General features: G+C 39.0%; 1 protein-coding gene across 5 annotated transcripts in view; it reads left to right on the top strand.

Annotated features, from left to right (window-relative positions):
• Positions 1 to 1,399: 1,399 nt before the first annotated feature.
• Positions 1,400 to 19,990, top strand: part of PRIM2 (DNA primase subunit 2) — a 105,531-nt gene continuing 86,940 nt past the window's right edge. For all 5 annotated transcript variants that reach the window (XM_061347852.1, XM_061347853.1, XM_061347851.1 and 2 more), the window contains exons 1-4: positions 1,400 to 1,651; positions 2,327 to 2,430; positions 2,732 to 2,811; positions 6,354 to 6,474. In XM_061347852.1, coding sequence (XP_061203836.1) covers positions 1,495 to 1,651; positions 2,327 to 2,430; positions 2,732 to 2,811; positions 6,354 to 6,474 — 462 coding nt within the window. In that variant the 5' untranslated portion in view covers positions 1,400 to 1,494. The remainder of the gene's footprint in view (positions 1,652 to 2,326; positions 2,431 to 2,731; positions 2,812 to 6,353; positions 6,475 to 19,990) is intronic.

Here is a 19,990-nt window from a genome sequence, read left to right as displayed (position 1 = left end):
ATTTTGGCAGACGCACTCCTAAGCAACTCGTGTAGCAGCCAGGTGCTTTGGGTTAAAGTTGCTTTATATGTGTGTATATATAAAGTTACTTTGGGTTAAATATATTCCAAAAAGATAAAAAAGACACCGATAGCTTGTTTTTTTTCCTGGAAAACTACGAAGCAGCCCTGGAGAGTGGGACTGATTTTCTGCCCTGTTAAATTGTTCAGCTGGTCCCTTGGCTGAGGTTTATGTCAGAGCAAACTGCAAACTTCACAGTCTGAGAATGAGCATAGGAGTATTCTCCGTAGGCAGATGTGGCCACCTTGTTCTGAAGGGTTAACTGGAGTGGGTTATCCTGCACTATTTGAACTCGGCATCATGTTCCATCTGCTAGCACAGAGGCAGGCTGCAGTTTCTAGGCTGACTTCTAGAGGCAGTGTTTGTTAAAGCTGCAGCCACATTACTCAGCAGTTATCTTTAGGTACTAGCCATGAACGTGAGTCTAAAATGTGTCCTGGTCCACGATCACTTCATTGCTCATAAGCAAGTGCCAGTCTAGGTTACTGATTCTCCTCACTTTATGGGCATAAACAGTATGTCAATCATGATTTTCCACCCATCCCTCTGCACTCTGAATTTGCTGTAAGATCATTAACCAACTTTCCTGTTTGGAGAAAATTCGCAAGTGGCATTCTGAGGGAAGGACACACAACAGAACATGACCTCAGCTGCAGCAAAACGGGCAAGCCAGTAGCAAAAATGGCAAATCCTGCGGTCATCTTGGAAAAATTACAAAATTATACAATTATAGAGCATGCAGAGTTTAGGGGATCATGGTATTCAAAGAAAGTTCCTCAGGGCTTGCATACTGCGCTGAATGCTTCACTTTCAATCCAGTTTAGCAGCACCATGAAAGGCTGGAAGAAAGCCATAGGAAGAGCATTTGTCTCACTTGGTGGCAAACATTTTTAAAGACTTTCAGTAGTGAAAACCACAACCTGACAGCAAGTTAGCTACGGCGCATCACCCGCTGTCAGAATACCCACACGAGAAGGCCCATTTAATCAGCTTAGGTGCCTGCATACGAAGGCCCGGGCACCACCGAGCGCCCTCGGAAGCTAGCCCGCCGCGGGAACCGCCATGCTGGCTGTGGACACTCCTCCCGCATGGTGCTGCCGCGAGCCAATTGCAGCTCAGGAGGCGTGGTCGGGCGGGCCCGGAGGGCGGAAGTGGGCGGGGCCTGCCGTGCGCGGGAAGTCGCGGCGCTAGGACTGTGCGCTGCTGCAGGTGGGGGTTCTGCGTTACCGCGGCGTGGGGGGTGGTTGCCGTGGGGACGCGGGGGTCTGTCACTGCGGGCGGGGGCCAGAGGCAGAACCCCGGGGCACGCGGTGGCGGGCGGGCTTTGGGCGAACCCGGGGCCGGTGGCGGCTGCCTTCCGTTCTGTACGCGCTTCCGCCCGGTGCTGCCTTCGGTTGAGCGCCCGTGTCGCCCCCAGGCCCGCCGGCGGGTCAGATGGAGTTCTCCAGCAGTCGAGCGAGGCTGAGGCAGGCGCGGCTGGCCGGGGACCGGCGGGAGCTGTACCCTCACAGCCTGCAGTTCTACCTGGAGCCCCCCACGGAAAGCATCTCTCTGGTGGAGTTTGAGAGCTTTGCCATCGACCGCCTGAAGCGTGAGTAGCATGCTGGGCCCTCCTCCATCCCCACGTCCCTCCCTCGGAGTTCTGATTCTTCCTGTCGTGGCTGTATGCATTTTTAGCGGGTTTAGATGCTCTCGTTGCCTGTTATTAATGTGAACTGTCTGCCTGCTCATGCTGAAATGAACTGCCTTTAGAGGTAAATGTGCAGCTTTAGGTGTTTCAGAGAGCTATGATTGATTTCATGAGTGTTTGGCATATAGCAGTCAGGACTGTATGGTTGTGGTTTACAGTGGTGGGTTTTATAAGCATGTTTCCCTTTCTAGGTGTTGTGACATATTGATGTCTCAGCACAATGATTCATGCTGTAGCTTGGGGCAAGGGTTACCCTGACCTCCTGGAAACCACTGAATCCAAGGTTTCCATCATTACGGTGGAAAGCAACATTCTGAGACTGATCTGTCAGAGTAGGCTGTCTCCCTTTCCTTGTTGGCTGTCTTCCTTTCCTTGGTGACTGTATGGATCCCAGAATTGGGTGAGCTGTTCAGCACTTGTGGGTGACACGTTATCTTCTGTATTTCTTACCCCTTTACTCCCCATACCTCTAAAAGCAATTCCTGTGGCCTTACTCCAGTTATTGCATTTCTCAGGGGATGATGCAGTTAGATTCCTTTTCAATATGTTGTCTCTAATATGAACCGTTTTTCCCAGTGCTCAAAGTAGTTGAAAACCTTGGTGTGAGCTACGTAAGAGGTAATGAAGTATACAAAACTAAGCTGCAGGCTGAGCTCCGGAAACTAAAGTTTCCCTACAAAGTAAGTAAAAATCAAAATAGGGAACTCACATTGCACTTTATTTTCTCTACACTGTTCAAGAATTCTGAATAAAAGTAGAAGTGATGAAATATGATCCCTAAAACTTAAATTCTGCGATTTTGTCAGAAGTGTAGTTTTTCTTTGAGAGTATGTATTTCTTCAGGATAGCCCCTTTTGTTAACAGTCTTGCATTTATTGTCTTAAAGATGAGTATTAAGCAGTTTTATTGAATATCAGTGATAAATTGTGTATTTGATCTGGAAGAGATTAACTGAAATAATAATAGCAATATGTGCTTTAGGCTTTGGCTGAGGATGATTATGAAGCAAGAAGAAAAGACCATATATCTCATTTCATACTGCGCCTTGCTTACTGTCAGTCGTAAGTACTTTCTGGATTATGTCGTACTTTTACTATTAAAGTCTACACAGATACTACATTTCTTTGTTACAGACATTATGGTTATTTTAGAGTTGCCTACTAAATAGAAAGGTAGGTTCAAAGAGAGCAGGTTTTTCTTCCTAGGAACCTGATTACAGCTGTGCCAAAAGGGATACGTGAGATCAAAATTAATACCCAGATTTTGTAATACTTAAAAATAAAAGCATAGTTTTGTGTCTTGTGCATAGAACATTGATTTGGGTTTCTTCCTTTTGACATCTGTTGTAAGACTAAAGCACACCAGTATTAAGTTTTTGTTAGGCTTTCACAGTGATTGAGAATTTAATTTAGATTTAACTGCTGCATATACTTAAACTGTTGATTACTGACCAAAGAGCTGGTTCGATTGATACGCTGGAGGGAAGGAATGCCATCCAGAGGGACCTTGACACGCTTGTGAGGTGGGATGATGCCAACCTCATGAAGTTCAACCATGCCAAGTGCAAGGTCCTACAGCTGGGTCGGAGCAATCCCAGGCACAGCTACAGGCTGGGCAGAGAAGAGATTCAGAGCAGCCCTGTGGAGAAGGACTTGGGGGTGCTGGTTGATGAGAAAATGAACATGAGCCGGCTTCAGTGTGTGCTTGCAGCCCAGAAAGCCAACTGTATCCTGGGCTGCATCAAAAGGAGAGTGACCAGCAGGTCGAAGGAGGTGATCCTGCCCCTCTGCTCTTGGGAGACCTCACTTGGAGTATTGTGTGCAGTTCTGGTGTCCTCAACATAAAAAGGGCATGGATCTGTTGGAACAAGTCCAGAGGAGGGCCACGAGAATGATCAGGGGACTGGAGCACCTCCTGTGTGAAGATCGGCTGAGAAAGTTGGGGCTGTTCAGCCTGGAGAAGAGGAGGCTGCGTGGAGACCTCATAGCAGCCTTCCAGTATCTGAAAGGGGCCTATAGGGATGCTGGGGATGCACTCTTCATTAGAGACTGTAGTGATAGGAGAAGGGGTAATGGGTTAAAAGTTAAACAGGGGAAGTTTAGATTGGATATAAGGAGTAAATTCTTTCCTGTTAGGGTGGTGAGGCACTGGAATAGGTTGCTCAGGGAGGTTGTGAATGCTCCATCCCTGGCAGTGTTCAAGGCCAGGTTGGATGAGGCCTTGGGTAATACGGTGTAGTGTGAGGTGTCCCTGCCCATGGCAGGGGGGTTGGAGCTTGATGATCTTGAGGTCCTTTCCAACCCTAACTATTCTATGATTCTATGATTCTATGTAAATAGGCTTTATATTATTGTCTCAAGAGAGAGCCTTGCTTCTGGCAAGCTGAAAATACCATCTGAGTTGGAGGCTTCCTCTACTGATTTTTGCAGATTCATTGCTGTGGATGGTTGCACTGCAGTTTTTTGTCATGTGAAGTCTCAAGGACAAAGTTGGTCCTGTCGAGTGCATTTCTTTTGCTTCAGCTGTAGGTTTTGGATGAAATTATACAGGTTGTCAGTGTCTTATGTCTGTTAGCGTCTTTGTTTTGCATTAATGTGAAGTCCTGACTCCTTGCCCTTGCAGTCCTTCTTTGGAATTAAGACTGGCAAATTCGAAGTTTACACTGTTTTGAACTGTTAATTCAACTGCATTTCAATTTATAATATAGTTTAAATTAGGTGAGTGTGGTAGATTACATGTTATGATACTGTGGTAGCTGACAGTGCTGCTATGGATAGAAAAAAATTTATAAGCAAAAACACACAGGGAAGGTGAGGAGGGACTGTGCTATAAGCCAAGATATGGAGCTGAAATGGATGGGGCTTTTACTTGAAATAGGTGATGAGACAGTTGAATGTTTTGGGGCAAGTGTTAGAGAAGAGACCAAGGTGGCTAACAATATGGTAGGTGTAAGCTACAGACCATCTGATCAGAACAGGAGGTAGCAGAGGCCTCAAAAGCCTCCAGATGGAGGAAACCTCACCATGGCAGGCCCTGGGTGACGTTAAACACCCTGACATTTCCTGGATTATGCACATCCCATTGTATTGCCCTTTCAGAAAACATCTGGGCTTTGCCCATCTATCCCCACCATGTGTTGTATCACTATATTGCTGTGGAATCTCCTGATTCCAGATAACAAATGCAGATAATTGGACTATTTTCTTTTTCTCTGCAAGCTATATTTTTATAAAAGGATCCTTATTATTTGTATAAGCACTTACTTGATTTACTGAGTGCTTGATTAGGAAATAAATGGGAGACTTGGTTCAAACCCTGTGTTTCAGGGAAGTATCGTAATAATTAGGCAGGTCAGAGGTGGGCAGCTCATTGAAGGTGAACCACTTTGCAGAAATAAATAAAAGCTATTTTTGGCCACAGAATCAGAAGAGCCTGGCTTTATTGTCTAGAAGGAAAGGAAAGACCCCTTCTTAGGGAGGAGGGGCCTTGGTTGGAGCTCCAGGGCACTCTGAAAACTACTTGCAAATGTATTTTTGTGTTCCTGTTTCTATACAGATAGTTTGATGCAGTGTTTTCAACAAAGCAGCTTGATAGTCAGTTTCTACTTAAACTAGCTTTTTTTTTTTTTTTTTTTCTTTTCTTTCTTTGAGATGGTGGACTTACTGCTTACTCATAAAATGGAAAATAGTAACGTAAGCACTGTGAGGTGATCCTGTGCCTACCATTCTTCATTCTTTCTTGAGAAGCAGTTATTTCAGGGATATTTCTGTGCTCTAAAACTGGCATGTTCCCCAAAAGATAAAATTGGGAGGCAAAGAGAATGTACTGTTCTCTAAGCTTTTATCGTATTGGGTCAGAAAAATAAGCTTCACAAAATCATTAGGTTAATTGATGAGAGCAATTAAGGTAGGTATAAATAGAGCTGCAAACAGGGTTGAATTGAGTTCCCTGTGGCAGTTGTATTTACAGGCTTGTTTTCCTGCGGCACGGCCTTTTTTAAGTTTCCAGTTGGCCAACAGTGCCACCCAGGGGCATGAGTTTACATCAGCTGTTTTTCTAGTGTATATTGTATTGTTTTGGTTTTTTACATGGTCTGAAGCGTCCAGCTGCACCGTTCTTGTCAGTTAAATTTGTAATGTAATCTTGTCTGTCCTTCTGCCTTCTGATATCCAAGAATTTAAAGCTTATTCCCATGTAATCTTGCTAAGATACAGTATGTAGTCTTGAGTGAATACTCTCATCCATACTGTTCTTTCACATCTCTTTTCACATCTTGCAATGTCATTTGCATCTGTCAAGACCAGGAGATAGAATAATCTTGTTTCACTCACTTTCATGGCAAACACAGCTCTACCTTTGTTAGTGCAAAACATCTGCAGTCATGCTTCTTAGTGTGCGGGTTCTTCAGAAGCCTTTTTGGATCAAATGCTCCTTCCTGAAGGTTTCCTGCCTTTTCTTCCAAGCTCCTCCATTTGTGGGTCCCATGCCAAAGCCAGCATTATATTAAATGTTGTGTTCACTATGTTTGACATCTAGTTTATAGAGAAAAAGAGAATGCATAACCAGAAAATGTTATTTTTATTTTTTTATTATTTCCTTGCAGTGAGGATCTCAGGCGTTGGTTTCTTCAACAAGAAATGGATCTCTTGCGGTACCGCTTCAATGAACTAACTGACAGTTTAAGACAGAAATTCCTGGAACACGTTAACTTATCATTTGAAGCTGTAAGTATGTTACTTCCTGCATTTGTGTCATGTTGAGTGTGCCTGTTGTGTTTTAAAATTCTCATTAAGATAGTTCTAGTACTTCCGTTTGGAAAATAAAATTTGAGGTTATGGCTTTAAAAATCCAACCACACATAACTTCTGAACCTGGAGAATCATGTGCATGCCACAGAAATGAGGATTAAGTGATGTAATTATGTGCTGCAACAAGAGAAGATGAGTCTGCTTACAAAGGTAAGTTAACAGTGTTTGCAAAAGCTGATAGGTATTTTTGAATCAGGATTCTGAAAAGGTTAGAGCTAGTCTGTGTTCTTCAGATGTGGCATTTGTATGTCCATCAGGGCAAATGACACTCAGGTCACAATTACTCTGCCTTCTTTTAGGTGTAAATGATGAATTATTTGGTAATTCGCCTTTTAAGGGTTTCTGTAATAAGAAAGCAATAGCTGTGTTTGATTCCAACCTAAAGTATATGTACAGTCCACTCTCATCAGTTTACTGACTTAGTTGGAAATTAGTTTTGGTCAACGTATGTCTTTATTCATAAACTTCACTCTAGAAGCTTTGCAATCTACTAACTGCTTTTAAGATGCTGGCTTCTTGCTAAAGTAACCAAGGCAGTGGGTCCCCACAGTGAGCTGGGGACTGGGCACATTGTACCATTCCATAAAACTGACATATGGAAAACTATGTGAAGATTAAAATTCATCTTAGCTGTTGAGGGCATAATTAGAATATAATAAGATATGAAAATCATGTATGGCTTGCACAAGAACATAACTTACTGTGTAGTTGTCACTGTGGGTTAAAACCAGTAGGTTGCTACTTTGCAAGTATGTTTTTGACACATGGTTGTATGTTTGTGCACGCTAAAAATAATTTCAATTCTGCTTTTTTGTGCATCTTATGTGAGTTATTGCAGCTATAGATGTGTAACCAAGAAAGTGATTTAGCTTAAAAAAACCCTAAACCAAGCTGGTATTAGATATGGTAGTTAAAAATTGCCTACTGTGTTGAAGGATTTATGGATAATTTAAAAATAAATAATATACAATTAAATAACAGGTTTATTGGTACATGTGTGTGTATGAAGTCTACGTAAGTTTTGTTATTTTCATTCACTAGACTATTTGATTTTGGCCCATTAAATACGTGCTAAAGAGAATGCAGAATAAAAGTTGGGTCCAAAATTCTGTAAATGCCCTTACTCCACAGGTGTTGCTTTCTCATTAGAACTTAGATTCAAAGCTTTTTCCCCTTGTAACTTAAACTCATTCTAGTTCTTTACCAGCTTATGAAAACCCTTGAAAATACCAAAGCTGTGTAGTCAAACTACTGTGGGTTTTGAGATGCTTTAGGGACATTACAAATGAGTTCCTGCTGTTATATACTGCTTCTTTTGTCTTGAGTGGATTAATTGAAAATGTCTATTGCAGTTTCTGTGTTAATGACTTCAATAAAATTTTGCACTATAGCTATGAACTCTTTTTTTTTAGAAAGCTCCAGCTTTGCCTGTAGCTCTCAAAGCAAACTTAATAAAAACTAATGTACCATCATCACTACTGAAAAAAAACTTTCTCTTAAAATACTGTTTAATTAGAAGAACTGAAGTATTCTAAAATACGTGACTGACATGCATGATATGTTCCTGAATTAAAATATCTGACACCGGCGCGTGTTGATGGCTAAAGGTAATTGTGCAGTGTTGAAAATGAATTTGTCTAGCTACACAGTAACACACAGGCTTTCCTGGGTCTTCGACAGACTATTAGAAATGTCATTCTTTGGTTCAACAGACCTGTCAGCCAGCGGTGTGTTTGTGGAGCTAGATTTCCGTTGCTTATTCCCCAGTCTCATATTGTCCTGTCACAGTTCCAGCATTCAGCCTTGTGAGAATAAATTAATGTTTGCAGGTTGCTGGCAATAGCTAGGAGTATGGATTGGTTCTGTGCTGTTGAATGTGCCTCCAATATGTCAAAATGATTAAGAAGATATTGCTTTCCTACGCCTGTTGAGGCGACAAAGCATCATTTCATTGAAAATACACTTCCCTGCTTCTACTTCCCTCCCCGCCTTCCAATTCCAGCGGGAATTTAAGCAAAAGTAATCCCTCCTTGCAAGATCATGTATAAAACATTTGAATATTACTAAGGATTCAGTACATGTCTGAAACAGATGTAAACTCTATGGTGCTGTAAAGGGGCCACTAAAACTAAGGCCACTGTAAAAGCAGTATTCTTTTTCTCAATGTTGTTTTTGTAAAAGGCTTTATAAAGGAAGTGAAGACCAACTATACTCTTCATACTTCTCTGTTAGAAGTTACAAGTTTTTATGCCTTATTGTGGATGCATGAAAATCAGACTTTGTGCAACACCTGTCAGAAAGGGGAATGGTCTTCAGGAAAATGAATTAGTTCTGATATTACAGTTCAGTTTCTATATTGGTAAACAGGTAGAAATTCTACTGTGGGATTTTAATTGCTGAAGATATCCTAAGAAAGTCAGTGAAATTTCCTTAAAGAGAAGACAGGTGCCTTACATTTTCTAGATAACAGTTCTGCGTTTCAGAATTGTAATCTGAGATAGGCTGGAGCTGCTGAAGTTTAGACTACAGTGTAGACTGGCATAGCTGTGTCCAGTTAACAATCCTGTGAAACAGTGTAAGAAGCAATTCTCCCCATTTAATAAAAGAACTGTGTTTTTTTTTTGTGGGGAGGAGGTGTAAGTAGATCACTTTGTACAGTTCTGTCACAGTTATCTTCATTTACAGCACCAGCAAAGTAACCCAAACAGTGACATATCTGTCACTTCTCTCCCTTTCATGTTTGCTTACATGCGTGAGAAAGTGAGATGTATTTATATAATTTTTGCAGGGGTTTTGCAGAGTAGTTCTTGAGATTTTATGAATCATGGCTTGAAAGTTATTGCTTTATAGAATCAAGAAGTCTTCAATCCCACTTGGGGATAATATTTAAGCAGCTGTTAATATATTTATTTCTTTGAAGACTTTAGCACTCAAGGTCTTACTTAGAAACTTTTTGTGAAGATTGAAGTTGTTAGCAAGTAGAAGAAAAAAATACTGGACTTTCTGAATTTTTTATATGACAGCCAGCTGAGGAGAGCTTGAAGTGATAGTAGGTCTGATCTCATGATTAAAGAGAATTTTAATCAAAGAGCAAGAGCTTTCTGAAACTAAAAATAGAAATTAAATTCAATGAAAATGAGTTTTAATTTTTACAATAGGATTTCTTCTGTCCTGTGACTAACATGTATATTGCTGATGGAGCGAAATACATGGCAAAGTTTTATTAAAATAACTAAATACTTGCTTTTGCTGATAGGATGTATTCAGCAACTCTGACAGTAGCTTGCTTCAGCTTTTGCATTTTGGCCAGTGTTTGGGGCAGTACTGCAACTATTTTCTTTTGGTTAAAGTATTCTGTGTAGTGTAATGGGTGCCAGACTCTTTATCAGAACACCAAACCTCACTTTTCTGGGGGGGCGGGAGGGAAGGGGCACATATTGCTTTAATGAAATGCTGTTTTGCCTGCAAATAATACAGAAAATAATACTAACTGGTGTACTTTGTTGTATCTGAAGCTAATTGTCTTAACTAATTAATTTCTGTAATTTCTTATTTATTTTCTAAACAGCTTTAAAGCTTTTAGTATTTCGTTAGAAAACGAATATTTAAGATTTGTGCTGCTCAGACACTCTTAAACATTTTTAGATATCTTAAAAAATTAAAACATTCAGTTTTGACGATTATTTCTATCCTAACAGTTATTTGTACACCTTGCATTGCTTTCCCCTCAAAATTATTGTATTGAAAATTTAAACAATTCAGTATTTAGCCTGTGTTTTTTTCTGAAAGAAGTTGTGTTTGAACCATGGTGTCAAAAGTGATGTTTACAATATAGCCTCCTTTCCAGCAGCATGAAAAGCACCGAAGAAATGTAACTTTTGAACTTTCACAGGAGTTACAAGTTTTGAGGGCAAACAAATTATTTTACATACATACTCACTCATTCATTCTGTGATACATTATTTCATACAATTCCCTTCCATGTATTTTCCTGGGAGTGGTTAGGCTTGATTTGGGAGGTTTTAGGCTTGGCCTGGGAGCAGCATTTGTTACATGACATTTTTACGATACTCTTAGGAAATAATATTTTGATAGCTATTTACTAGCTTATTTAAAACACAGTTTTCTTAGAGCAGTGTCGCCTAATTGGTAGCCAGTTGTGGGGTATTTCTCTTGATGCTAGCTGTTGCCTGAGAAAACAGGTATTTGAATGGTGCTTGCTTCATGTTAGTTAAAATCCTGCTGTCTTGTAAAAAGCATCTAGTTCAGCTTAGAGCAGTGGACTTACAGGAAGTTTAGAAAGCATTATCTTCAGTAATTCTGCAGTTGCCTTGTTCAGTAAAGCTTATTTAACACTTAAATTTGTGGACCTCAGTCCATAATACTGTCTTCAGTAATACTTCAGAGGTGGCTTGCTGTCAGGTGTCCACCAAATTTTGGGGAACTGCTTAAGGGAGAAGAGACCAGATAACAGTCTTGCCTTAAAACTAAGCTGTGATGTGAGAGTTCCATGCTTTTGATGTGTCTTTGTCCTGAAAGAAGTGCTACATTGCCTTTCTTGACACTTTAGTATAGAACATTCAATATAAGATGATTCTGATGTATAATTGTTTCCATTTTTTTTTCTTTTAAATAAGCAAGAAACACTTAGTAATCTGTTCCCCATTTCTAAAGTTTGCTAATTTTTTATCTATACTTTGAGAGTATTTCCTTTGGTATGTTCAGTGGCTTTCTATCATAGTAACAGAAGAATTGTGGAATGGTTCTGAAGGTCTTTCAGAATATTTACAGTCTATATTTGGGGGGGAAAAAAGAAGAGTTTTAAGGGATGGTGCTATCATAATCCAGATAAATAGTGAAGCTTTTTATGTATGGCATGTAGTTTTCAGCTCTCAGGGCACATTAAATAGTCTGTGTGCAGTCAGCACATAGGGAGCACAGGAAATCCTTAAGCAGCACTTAAGTGAATGCTGACATTTAAGGTGACAGAGCCCATCAAAGAGAATATGCAAACACAGGTGTGCCACTGAGATTTACATCAATTTAGGAAATTAAAGCATTAAAATCTTACTATAAATGAGTAATTACAGCAATGATGCCTGACAGTTTCTGGCAGTAAAAGCCACTAATACAGATTTTTAAGATATTTAAAGGGAAATCTAATTAATATTTTAAATACTATAGTTATTAGTTATTAGAGAAAGTATTTTAATCTCTTCAGTAAGTTTAGTATATGAAAGAATTGTGCGAAGTAAATGGCTTTACAGATAGGTGACACTTGGCTTTAACTAGAAAGTTGTTTTCTTTCTTGCCATGAGCTGTGGGCATCTGATATTTTCCTTTAAGTTAGGAGTGCCTGATTTTTTTCTACCAGATTGTGTTACAAGACCTGATTGTAGTCAGCTAACATTATGCCCAAGCCCTATTTTTTCAGGTAATTTTGTCAGTGAGATTGTCTGTCTATGTGGTTTTCCACATGCCCTGCTATGTATGTGCCACCTGTTTATCCCCCTGTTCCTACCCAACCTTTTCACTTCTCTTTTTCCCTTTTTTCTTCTAGTTGGTTATGCATGCCCATATCAGAAGCCCTTGAGTGATTACACATTATTTGTTAAAATAGTGCTGTTAGACCTTCAAGGTATGAGATAAATCTTGGTTTATTGATATGATGTTCTGATAGCATTTTGATGTAATGAGAATATTTATGGCAACTGCCACAAGTTATTATTAAAAAGCTTTCAATGTGTCTAGGTTTGAATAAAACTGCAAGATACCTGGATCACTGATGTTCCTAGGAATTCCTGAATTAAGGTGTTGAGCTTCCTATTGTTCACATATTTGGGCTTATACCTGACACTGTGGAAATAATCACGATGCTATAAAAATAGAGTAAATCTGTTCTTTCCTTCACTCTGTATGCAGCTTATCTTTTTCTTGCCCTTCAAGGCTGTGTCTGTCATATTGCATAGTAACTCCTAGATCTTAATCTGGGTATTTCCATTCTTCTGAAATATAAATAGGCATCTAATATATTCTGCTTCTTTCAGTAATTGCTTTAAGATATTTAGGAAAATTGGTGACAGTGTTCTCTTTAGAGTTTTATTTACACTTTCTTTTTCTTCTAATACATGTCAGCTTGTGCTTTGTAGCATTAAAGGAGAAATTTGGGTCAAAAGTTGCCTAGTCATACTGGTATCTTGCTCAATAGTTAGGAGTCCCCTGAATTGGCAACTAACTTGCCAGTTACTATAAATTATCTGGAATAATGTTTCCTTAAAAGGAAACTCTTTATTAGCACAAGTCTAAATTATCTTTCTTTTCATTCCTTGTGACTTTAACTTACATGTTAATTTCTGTAATTATTAACACTTCTTTCATTCAGTGAACTTGGCTTTTTCCTCAGCTGTTGCTCAATCCTTCTGTTCCCTAAAATGACAATGAACAAAACTTCTTTATTCATTGCCTTTTTGTAGAACTTTTCTTATAGGAACTGTCACTTATCTAATTCATTTTTAGATAACTGCCACGTATTCTAGGACCTTTAACTTCTAACTCCTGGAATAGGTCTGGCATGCTCATTTTGCTGTTCTCTCCTGTTTCTCAAATCAGACTAGGCTGCCTTTTCCTATCACAAGGTAACCTCTAATTTACACATCTCAGCATCTTGCATTCCTATTTCCTGTGTACCGATCTCAGCAGAACCAGACCCTAGTTTTGCCCTTAAATTCTGGGAATTTCTGCCATGCTGTAGTCTGCTTCATTGAAACTGATGATGCACTTAGGCTGTTCATAATCTTTCTTTTGAAAACATTTGAGTTTTGAAGAAAATTTAACAATTCACTGTTTTCTTCCAACTTACCCTTATCTGTGTTCTGTTTCTGTGGTGAGGGCAGTAGGATTCAGTTCTTCAAACTGTCTTCTTTTTCATGGATGTTTGGTATGGCCTTAACCCTTACCTGATAGCTAAAAACTTTTGCTACTAGCTCTGTTTTCTGTTTTGTCTTTCCCATTTTCCTTTTTGGATGTTCTCCTAGCTTATGTTTAGTATTGCAAACATATACGTTTCCTTAGAACACCATTTACTTTTTGGTACTGTCAGAAATATCTAATCTGAAGCCCCCAACCTTGAGATTCAGCCTTTTGTCTGTTTCGATTTGCGTAATTTTAACTGTTCAAGACATACCACTTGTTCTTAGACATCAAATTAAAGATCTGTCCTTTCAGTAGCTGCAGCTGAAGGTTTCTGTATGTCAGTGATACATCTGATGTCGATTTGGAAGGTCCAGTGAATTACTGGTTCCTTTCTACTTGGTTCTTGTGAAAACCTGCTGTTGAATTTCTTCATCTTAACCAGTCAGACTCTGTCTCTCTCTGGGGAGTGTTCAAGGGTCTCCTTTTCACGTGGACCAAAATGTTCCGTTGTTGCTTTCAAAATTCTATGTATTTCTTCTTGTTCCATCCACTAAAGGGTGTTTTTTGTGGTTGTGTTTTTGGTGGGTTTTTTTTTATTGTTTGTTTGGTTTTTTGTTTCTTTTGTCTTTTTTCTTCCTCTTTACATTTGCCTTCTACTTACAAGGCAGACATCATGCTTTCTTGATTCTTCTTTTTAGCCTTTATTTGTGTGTGGTGATTTGTCATTTCTCTGGGTGTCCTTTGTCATCTTTTAGTGGGGCAGCATCTTTTTTTTTTTTTTTTTTTTTACTTATTTTTTAAGTGCAGTGTCAGCTACCCAGAATATTACCAATTCTAAGATAACACTCAGATTAAATGAATGTATTCTTTGCATCTTCTCTCCCTCTTCTTTCCCCCTCCCTCAGTATCATATAGTGACTTCCAAGCCAGAGATGGGCAGGTCGCACAACTGCTTTTTTAGCATTCCTGGTTAGTCAGCTTTTGCTTTGTACAGAACTGGCTCAGATTTAAAACCTTGAAGTGTCTCTGCTGAAATGCAGTCTTCACTTTTAGACCAGATTCTCTTATCTGATCCCATTCTCTAGAGCCTTTCCAGTGTCCCCAGCCTCATAGCATTTAAATATGGAGACCTCATAGCAGCCTTCCAATATCTGAAGGGGGCCTATAGGGATGCTGGGGAGGGACTCTTCAGTAGTGGTAGGGCAAGGGGTAATGGGTTAAAACTTAAACAGGGGAAGTTTAGATTGGATATAAGGAGGAAATTCTTTCCTGTTAGGGTGGTGAGGCACTGGAATAGGTTGTCCAAGGAGGTTGTGAATGCTCCACCCCTGGCAATGTTCAAGGCCAGGTTGGATGAGGCCTTGGGTGATATGGTTTAGAGTGAGGTGTCCCTGCCCATGGCAGGGGGGGTTGGAACTTGATGATCTTAAGGTCCTTTCCAACCCTAACTATTCTATGATTCTATAAATATGTAACCAGCACCTATTTTAATATGCAGGTTAGGAACTAAAATATTAAATATTAATTTAAAATTAAATAATTGGACCTTGGCTTAGTATGTCCTTCTATTTTTGAATTAAATACTTCCATTCATGGCTTTTCCAATTGGTTTTGCATCCAGGTTGCAGGATATTCAGTGGAACTATTTGGTTGTTTGCCTGTGAAAGTGTCTTATGAGAGTGGCTTTAAGGGCTTCTGATACAATATGACACCTAATTTTTCCTTATCCCTGAGGTCTGTTGCACTATCATAAAGGCAGTGAGAGTGACTGAACACAATTTGTTTTTTGACAGATCTGTGTGGGCTGTTAGTTGTCTCCTGTGTTTTTCTTAAGTGCTATCAGATGCATTGATTTCTTGCTGTACCTCTCCAGGAATTTAACCCGATACTCTGGAATGTGGAGTGGAATAGAATGTAAAGTTTTATCCTAATCTGTTTTTCAGTGATGTTCTGGTCATCATCTTGACTGTGCAGATATCCTGTGAGCTCTGTTTCATCTTCAGACTGTTCATTCCTTAAACACATTTCCTCTTTGCTGCTTCCACACAAAATTAAAATTAGTACTTATTATCATGTCTTAATCTGTGGTATAAAGATGATGTAAAATTAAATTTAGATTCCCTGCAATGCTTCTGTTCTTTTATCTTCCTGCAGTGTGCACAAGAAATAAACTTCAAAGTGCAGTATATTTCCTGAATACATCTTTCTGTGTTGCTGTTTTCTCTCCACAGAGCATAAAAAAAATCCTGTTTAAATTAGCTTAGAACTTCTTCACCTCTGAAAACTCTCTTGAGATCTAAAAAAATGAGTTCTTTATACCTTCTAGGTTAGATCTTGTTTTAGGGTAGCTGCCAGTTGTTGCAAAATTAACTATCTTAATTTTTTTAATGCTGTTATAAAGCACATTGTCTTAATAATATGCTTTGGACCGTAGTAATGGGGAAAAAACAGCAGATGAGAATAGTCAGCTGGGGGAGCTAATGCTCTGTAGTGCATCTATCAGCATCTGAGATGAAAGACCAAGAGCAAAATGCATTAGTGATATTTTTTTTTCCACAGAAGCTCTTTGATGTTGCAGTTGAAGTGCTTTTCTAGCAGCTTTAAGCAGTAGAAATTAAACTTCTTTAATTTCCATTTTTATGATCAGAGCACTCCTATGAGAGACTTTCTGATATCACTGTTACGCTTTCTTCGAAAGCATTTATCTCAGTAGTGGGGCAGTTGTATAAATATTTGTAGGTTAGCTTCTTGGGGAACAGAAATGTTTTATGGCTGCCTTTATTAGGTGTGGGAGATTCTAAAATCAGATTTGGATTAATGAGAATGGGACTAGTTTGTGTTTTTAGTAAGGACAGATATGGGTGAAAAAAACCCTCTTAATAATGTGTCTGGCCACTAAAAGGCTGTGACTTTAATTATACATTTTGGTGCCAGGGGTATAAACCAAAATGTCGTTCTCATTGGGTTTATGGGATTTCGTTTTGTAAGCATGAAATACTATTTTTTTTCCCCTTCCCAAACAGGATGGGGAAAAATGCTTGAAAGTGGAAACAGTCTGCAGCCTAATTTTATTGTGTTTAAAATTAAACCAAGCCAAAGCAGTAACTATACCCAAATAGGCTGCTGTTTACATTTGTTAAGGCTGCTCATAGCAGCATTCCAGTATCTGAAGGGGGCCTATAGGAATGCTGGAGAGGGACTCTTCATTAGGGACTGTAGTGATAGGAGAAGTGGTAATGGGTTAAAACTTAAACAGGGGAAGTTTAGATTGGATGTAAGGAGGAAACTCTTTTCTGTTAGGGTGGTGAGGCACTGGAATAGGTTGCCCAGGGAGGTTGTGAATGCTTCATCCCTGGCAGTGTTCAAGGCCAGGTTGGACGAGGCCTTGGGTGATATGGTTTAGAGCGAGGTGTCCCTGCCCATGGCAGGGCGGTTGGAACTTGATGATTTTAAGGTCCTTTCCAACCCTAACTATTCTATGATTCTATGAAATGGTTCTGAATTTTATCTTTGTTTCTGGCTGCTTGAATCTTCTGTTTGTCCCTTTCCTTGAAAACCAGTGATGCGTGTCTTAAAGGTGACAGCAAAAGCCAGAAGTGATGCATAGCTAAGTGGGAAATGGTGCCTAACTGCCAAAGTAGAAATACATATTCTACCACATAGCTCTGTGCTTGAAGTCATAATAGAAACAATATTGTATGTGGAATGACTTAGAAGCAGTTTATTTTTTTTCCTTGTTTGTGGTTGTGTTTAGTTTTTGTTTTTGTTTTGGTTTTTTTTTTCATGCTAGATTTTGTTCAGTAAGACAGCAAAACGTGTACCATTACTGCTTTTACAAATGTAACAGGTTACTCTTGTCCTAGAGAGCTTGAAGGAAGTAATACATTTCTCACTTAAGTTTCAGGAAATGCATTTAAGTGAAACCAAGCAGGGGCTTTGTCACAGAATTGACTGTTCCTTTTTTATAATTGGTTTTTGTTCCATATAAATTAAAAAAACCCTTAACTGATACCTAGGTTTGTGGCTACCTCTTGTAGCTGACTGTAGTTATGTATTAGGGGAAGAAAATCTAGGGAGACCTCTTTCATCAGAACTATTAGCAGTGTGGGAATTCAGTTCAACCAGTATGTCAAACTCTTCAGGTCATTGTACTGCAGTCTCGGGATTTGGTAGGCCAGCTGGCAGGTCTGTTTGCAAAGTAATGTCTTCTGCAAAGCAGTGTTGCTAACTGGCTGCAGTCCAGAATAATTGTTGATTTCAAAGCAACCTGAGTATTCTAGTGAGTGAACATTGTGAGCAATGGGTAGATACGGAGTGAGGTTTGATTAAAGCATCTAAGCTTAAAATGAATTGTAATATCTTCTTACAGACGTTCAAAATAAAGCTCAATTCACAGGACAGTATAAACACATCTTGTAAATCTAAGAGGGAGAAGTTTGCTGGAAGGAGTGGAAAACATACGCTTGCCATTTTTTTTGGTGCACTGTTAGGGTGGAATGAGAAAATGGCTCTATTTATCCTTCTCTAATGGATCTTTGAACTGTAAACATGGCATTGTTATTAGTAATGGAGAAAACTAACATTTTGCTGCAGTAATTCTAGTTGCATGTATTTATTTGCACATATGGTGTTGGTGATGTTCTATAAAATTGTGAAATTAAGCAATAGATGTGATTGAAGAATATATAGCTACTGGGGATGTTCCTTTTCACCTTCATAAACATAATGAACAAGTTTGTAAATGATGCAAAATACTAATTAAAAGTTTTAATATGGTAATCATCTCATTTTGATTCTCTGTAGAAATCTGAATGGACCTCTAGAAGATAGCTCTTACTGCTTAAAGTTGACTTGTGAATCTAAACTAAAACACAAACTGTACAGTTAATTATGCCCCCTGTAGCACACTAGAGCACTATGATTCTTGCTAAGTATCTTTGTGTGGTTCAGCATTTGAGTTACAGTGGACTCTAAAGGTCCTGTTTAAGGTTGAATCTTTCTGTGCTGGGGCTATACGCAGTCTTTGTGGTTTAAAGTATATCCTCTTCCTGCTTTGGAAAAGTGAATGTGCTTTGAAATAAAAATTGCAAAAAAGACTGCAATAAAAATGAGATGATGAATAAAACCATGTCGAAAACAGCCAGACAATATTTGGAATACAGACTGAATCCTGACGTAAATGTTCTGCTGTAACCCTGGATTTCTAAAGTAATATGAAGTGGCAGCCTGTACCAGAAATGCGGTGGATAATGGGTATCTTCAACACCACGTTCTTCAGCTTATGACAGAAGAGGTGGGATGGGCACCCACACTCCTTGTGTGATGATGTGCTCTAGCACTTAGTAGTTGACCAGGTCACATGTGCTACTTTTTTGTCTAGTGGCTTGGAAATGATAAAAGAAGAGCAACTCCTAACATGGTCCTTGTAGATCCTTAATTCGTAGCAATCAGTAATTTTGGATTCCTGCAAGAAACATCGTAAAGACAAGGAGAATGGCGTCATCAAGTGTTTTCTTTTTCTATAAATATTTCAGATGTTCTTTTTGGGCATAAAGAAAGAGAAGGCTGGGAAATCAATAGTGCTTTTTGTAAAATGATGTCCATTTGTTGTTCAAGAAGAAAATAAATTCTTGGACAATGAACACATTATTTTGTAGTGGTTAAGGTTAAAATTGTTTCTAATACGAATTTATACCTCACATAGCAGTGAGTGCAGACAGTAACTTCAGAAATGTTTGCATTGTTCCTTAGTAAAGCAGCATAAAAGCTTGTAGGATAGTTTGTAGAAGATATAAATACACTGCAAGTAGAATTTGCTAGGTGCTGTTTTGGATGTGAGTTTTATAAAATGGTGTGCAAACACTGAAATACTCTTCCCTGCTAATTCTGTGATTGAACCTAGAGAAACATCTGTTAATAAGTCTCTGCAAAATTGAGTCTGATGTTAGCATCCTTATTTGTGAACAGAAGAAAGCTTGTTGGCATATTTCTCATAAGCTCCTCAGTAGTGTCTGACTTTAATATGTATGTAATGTAACATTTATTACTACATACATACATACATACATACATACATGTTTTGCTTAGCTTCCCTTTTCATGGATGTAGGGCAATGTTTTTCAGGAATGTAGGAAACTGGACCTGTGTCTCTGAGTTTTCTCTGTGATTATAGTAAGCATGAATTAGCTGCATTCTTGAGGAAGATTCATAAAATGTCCTTTCCATGCCCACTCCTGACTTTAAAAAAAAACCCAAACATTGTTTCAGTCGCTGGATAAGAATACATAATATTCCAAGTACAGCCCTTTATGTTTTAAGGGATGCCAGCAACCCGAACAAGAACTAAAATAGTAAGTTGTAGTACAATCAGAAATAGAATTTTCTTTTTAATTCATTGTGCCTGGCTAAAATGGAATTGATATCCCTTAAGAAGAGTCGTCAGATTTTTGAACTTCTGAAATGTTTTAAAGTCCATGCCTGCTTTAACTGGTAGCATGGCTGGGAATGATGTTCTTTCCTC

This window comes from Neopsephotus bourkii, unplaced genomic scaffold (genome assembly GCF_033783945.1).
Source record: "Neopsephotus bourkii isolate Nb327-2 ecotype Australia unplaced genomic scaffold, CSIRO-AGI_Nbou_v1 NB_330, whole genome shotgun sequence".
Taxonomy (NCBI): domain Eukaryota; kingdom Metazoa; phylum Chordata; class Aves; order Psittaciformes; family Psittacidae; genus Neopsephotus; species Neopsephotus bourkii.
The sequence above is the reverse complement of the archived record's forward strand: the minus strand, read 5'-3'. Positions and strand labels throughout refer to the sequence as shown.